This window comes from Asterias rubens, chromosome 19 (assembly GCF_902459465.1).
Source record: "Asterias rubens chromosome 19, eAstRub1.3, whole genome shotgun sequence".
Taxonomy (NCBI): Eukaryota; Metazoa; Echinodermata; class Asteroidea; order Forcipulatida; family Asteriidae; genus Asterias; species Asterias rubens.
This window is the reverse complement of record NC_047080.1, coordinates 5,884,561-5,889,643: the sequence shown is the minus strand read 5'-3', so window position 1 is coordinate 5,889,643 and position 5,083 is coordinate 5,884,561. Positions and strand designations below refer to the sequence as shown.

The 5,083-nt window shown below is 36.9% G+C and overlaps 1 protein-coding gene across 1 annotated transcript; it reads left to right on the top strand.

The window, feature by feature from the left end:
- Positions 1–448: 448 nt before the first annotated feature.
- LOC117303234 (UPF0428 protein CXorf56 homolog) lies at positions 449–4,592 on the top strand. Its single transcript, XM_033787384.1, has 7 exons — positions 449–662; positions 1,207–1,321; positions 1,597–1,638; positions 1,869–2,004; positions 2,777–2,866; positions 3,547–3,636; positions 4,286–4,592. The coding sequence occupies exons 1-7, from the start codon at positions 542–544 to the stop codon at positions 4,349–4,351; spliced, it is 660 nt and encodes a 219-aa protein (XP_033643275.1). The 5' UTR covers positions 449–541; the 3' UTR covers positions 4,352–4,592.
- The last annotated feature ends 491 nt before the right edge of the window (positions 4,593–5,083 follow it).

Here is a 5,083-nt window from a genome sequence, read left to right as displayed (position 1 = left end):
TGCATGCCAATCACGCCATGATTAACCGACTGATCTCTAACTCTCTATGCTCCAAATACAAGAATAAAAGTAATCATTTGAAAAGTTACATACTGTTTAACAGAAACATTTGTTTCAACCACTTAAAGGTTAAGTACTAGAAGTAGAACAAGAACAGTTCATTGCGCCGGTGGTGCTAAACCAGTGGTAATTTTTTTTGTACCACACCCTGGCCACCGCATACACGCATAATGTATGGGCGCCCCCAAGGATCCCTTCACTGCTGACCCCCTGGCCAGCGTGTGGTACGAAAACAAAAATTGCAAACCGGCGCGATTTGATAGTCGGGTGCCCTGATACTAGAGGCCATTATTCTATTAAGTAAAGCATAAACAGTCAAGGATCCATCCTTCGTTTATTGGCATTTTCTTGTCTATTGGTGGCGCTATATTATTACACCAAATCGACGCAGTCTCCACATACGACGACGACGAAAGGACAACGATTCGGATCCTAAACCACACTTTTTCAGTACTATATGAACTCGATTATTATATAAAATATGCCTAAAGTGATATCTCGAAGTATAGTTGTGTCTGACAACAGAGAGAAAGAAGAATATGAAAAAGACAGACCGCTACAGACTTACTTTTGCCTATGTGGTCAAATGGTTCTTATCATAGGTTTGTATGGGTTTTGCTGCCTTTTCTACTTCGGTCATGGCTGTGTGTGTATAGTGATTAGCATGATTAGTGTTTAAATAATATTCTATGTATGCCCATGGAGGAATTTGGTTTTGTAAATTTTAGGTTGATGTACAGCCGTACATGTTGTTCATAATCATGTGTAATAAACTTTTATTTATCTAAGTAATTTGATATGTTTAAAAAAACTTCTTAATTGTCTTGTTCAATCAAGTTGTTTATTAAATTATGATGTTAAATTGTTGGGCACGATTGGTCAATCTGCAGGATCAACCGATAGCGCTGCGCTATCAATCAATCGCGCTGCGCTATTGAAAGATCCGAAAGATCTATTGTTTGCACAGCAATTAGTCGATCGAGCAACAAACATCTTTGCGTGTTCGACGGATCTTTTTTACAGTAATACATTAGACATTAAATTGATCATTTATTTATTTATCTATCTCTTCGTTGCCACCATTCCCTGTTCTTGGAAAGTTTGTTGATAATATGTCGTTAACTATTTCACTTGTTTTGTTTACAGATTGTGCAATAGAAAAGCTTCCTCTAAGAAAGCGAGACAATGCAAGAGTAATCGACAGCGCAAAACATGTCAACAAAATGACGTGCGATACTGATGAATCCATTCATCTCAGAAGGTAAATATAAGCAGGCAATTAATAAATCTCTTTTGTTAAATCTTGAATATATATTTCAATCCGAGAGAAATTGTTCAGTAAGACTAAAAAAGGAAGCTTCCTAGTCTCAAAATCAAAATGGGGGACAGCAGGTTTGATTGTAGATTTACTGCAAATACAACTTGAAGGCATTGGCTTTGTGGGTAGGTTTTTCCTTTCAGCAGACCCAGTTTGAAAGTTTCCATATTCATGGATAGATGCTCAATTTAATGTTTATAATTTGTTTTGATTTACAGACCAAAAGGCATCGAAAAGCAGTTCAGGAAAAAGTGTAAAAAGTAAGTTATTCAATTCTAAGAAATGTTTTTCAACAAACCTACATCACAGGCACTGAGACCATGATTAATCCATACAAGGCCAAAATTCTCAGATGTGGTGATGAGAAACTAAAGAGTCAACCATTACTAGCCTCACGACAGTATGTGTTTTGCTCTTTCTGACAGAAAAAGACAAATAAAGGGATTGTTTGTGATGTTTCTTTCATGAGAATTAATTTTTGTATTTCAAGGTGTGGTCTACTCCTGTTCTATCAACACGAAGAGAAGAATGCTAAAGTAACATTTATTGTTGAAGGTGCTCTCTTCGAACCGAACAAAGGTCCCATTAAAGAGCCTCTTGTTATTCAAAAGAAAATTCCAAAGAAGGTAAGAACATTTGAAAACTTCTTTAATGTTGGATGATCATGAAAATAATCTCTTCTTGATAGAAGTGGTGACTAGGATGGTGACGGACTTGAAGTCAAAATATTCAGCTCTTTCCAGAACTGAACCACCACTTCTTCAGAGAAGAGCATTGTTTATTATGTGTTGGTTTTTTTAAGTAAGATTTCTTCATCTTCCTGTCTGCCTGTCCTGTCCTGAAACCCAGATTTTCAGTAAAATATACGTATTGTATGTTCTAAGTGCGAGATTGTTTTATACTTGTATTCTAAAGGCCAGGGCCCAATTTCATAGAGCTGCTAAGCATACAAATTTGCTAAGCGTGAAATTTCTTCCTCGATAAAAACAGGACTACCAACCAAGTTTCCATGTGATACTCAGGATAAGCAAACAACACTGAATACCAGTAACAAGCAATATGCAACGAATAGAAATTTGGTTGGTAATCCTGTTTTTATCAATGAAGAAATTTCATGCTAAGCAAATTTTTGTGCTGAGCAGCTCTATGAAATTGGGCCCAGGTAATTGTCAGCGGCGGGATGGTCTCTTGATGGAAATCTTGACGCGCGATCATAAAAACACCCAGTATATGCCTCAGCAATGATTATAAACTGTGTGTTTTAGGATCACATGTCAAGATTTCCATCAGACCGGCCTTAAGGTATAGACTTAAATGGAGACGTTTGTAGCAAACGTTCACCAAATTTGAGTTGATGCAGCAATGTTGATCGCATTACATTGATACAATTAATTGCAGGTGATGTTAACCAAGAAGACAAAGGAGATGGGAAAGTATGCATCAGTGACCGTTTCAACCATTGATGAAGAAGAAGATGAGATTGAAGCTGTGAGTTTTTGCTATCTTCTTGTTCAATTACATCCAATGAATAAGTTGATCTCATTAAACTCTTTTATTTAAATCCACATACACTTAGCTCGTTACATGTCTTGATTTAGATTATTCATTGTACAATTTTCATTGTATTCTATATTTCTCTTTTGCTGTATATGTTTTGTTTTTTTGTTAGGCGCAGAGCTGCGCCTGGGACTTGTACACTAGATAGATGGAGCATTATAAGTGCATTATCGTTATATTATTATTATCCTGGAAGAAGGGCCGAAGGCTCTACAACAAATTTTTCCTTGCACACAAGATACATTTTTTTCTAGTACCATAAGGCCTGTGTAAAAGCAATAACATGGCTCCTGACAAAAAAGTGAAACTATTGTTGCATTTTTGTAGCTAGAATTGCCCTAAAGACGTGTCCTATTTCAACCTTTCTGTGATGACTAACGAATGGCAGAAAGTCAATCAAATTTTTACACTTCATTGCCACACAATTTTGCACCTTTTCTCCAGTACGTCTGCTTCCACAAACAGGACATGTATTCCTAATATTTAACTGATTGATCATTATATTCAAAAGTTGTGTGGAAATGTGTTTTTTATCCCTGAATCTGTGTAAATATCCACAATGTTATTTGCTTGGAGTGATGTGTGACTATCTCTCAATATTTTATTTACAGCGTGAGATAGCCGATTCCTACGCCAGCAATGCAAGAGTAATTGAGAAACAACTAGAAAGGAAAGGCATGGCCAAAAGAAAAACAGACGAGGTATGTCCCCTTGTCCCCCGTCCCACCACAAGGATTTGGGCTATGTGGCAATTTGGATTGCAAAGTGTTCAGACGAATTAGAGGGATCAATATTTTGCAGTAATAGAGTTCAAGGATGTAAAGTAGTTATATTTCTGATGAATTTTAGCTCTTGAATGAAACTCAAGCGGTTAAGAGCACCGAATTCAGACTCTGGTGTTTCTGATCAGCAGAGTGTGGGTTTGAATCCCCAGCTGTGACACTTGTGTCCTTCAGCAAGACACTTAACCATTGCTTCGTCCTCCGGATGGGATGTAAAGCCGTTGGTCCCATGTGTTGTGTAACGCATGTAAGAGAACCCAGCGAACATATCAAAAAGAAAAGGGGTTCGTCCCAGTGTTCCTGGCTGTGGCTGCTGAATGCGCCGTAGCACCTTGTAACTAATTGGGTTCCAAAATTAATAACTTCAATTACCTATCTTTCTGTATAAATGTATATACCAAGCGTCTCAATAACCTTGTTGGTAGATAAGTTCGATATGAGACTTCGATATTATTATATATCGACTTAATTGTTTGTACATTCTGGAAACCACAGAATAGTTCACCATCCAATCCCATCTCATCTACATGTTATACATTTAAACATAATTTAATCTCTTTGTTCACAGGCATTTAGAGAGGAGTTTGCAAAGAAGGCAAGAACAAAAGGAACGCTGATTGATAAAGACCCATGAAATCACACCATCACAATGAACTGTTTTAGATCATGGTGTTAAGATTTGCTTCAAATTTACACCAGTACTGCGTCATCTTTCCATCAATGCCTCTTTCTCTGCTTGGACAAATTGGAACCAATCAACAGTGACTCATGTTTTGGGTGTAACCAACTAGTCTGTACCTTTTTTTGCAACTTTTACAACCTTTGGGATAATATTCTTCCTACTTAAAGGGACACATTGCCTTGGATAGGTCGAGTTGGTCTATGAAAAGCGTTTGAAACCGTTTGTTATGAAATTGATGTGGTTAGAAAGATGTTTTAAAAGTAGAATAATATAACGATCCACAAAAATATGCCTCGAAATTTCCTTTTACTTTCCGAACTAACGTGGTCAAAATCTTGACTCCACAAAATGGCATGCCATATTAGTTCCTGACGCATAAGGAAAACCATGCAATTTTTTTAATTTGGAGCATGTTTGTGTAGACCATTATGTTCTACTTTTAAAACATCTTTCTAACCATATGCATTTCATAACTGTTACAGTTTCAAATGCTTTTTATAGATGAATTCGCCGATCGAAGGCAACATGTCCCTGTAAGTTTGATTTCCAATTGACCCTTGGCCTTAGAAAAAGAATCGAAAAAGCTGTGATAAAATAGCCTACACCATGTGTACATGTAGATCAGACCTTGTACTCGATGAAATCCAACTCCTTTTTTTACAACAACTAAATATCATGCCTAAA

Bases quoted from the DNA above. Each gene is read 5' to 3' on its own strand.
- LOC117303234 (XM_033787384.1), top strand. From the start codon at position 542: ATGCCTAAAGTGATATCTCGAAGTATAGTTGTGTCTGACAACAGAGAG. The intron at 663-1,206 runs GTTTGTATGGGT...TTTTGTTTACAG, and splicing joins TCAAATGGTTCTTATCATAG to ATTGTGCAATAGAAAAGCTT. The intron at 3,637-4,285 runs GTATGTCCCCTT...CTTTGTTCACAG, and splicing joins CCAAAAGAAAAACAGACGAG to GCATTTAGAGAGGAGTTTGC.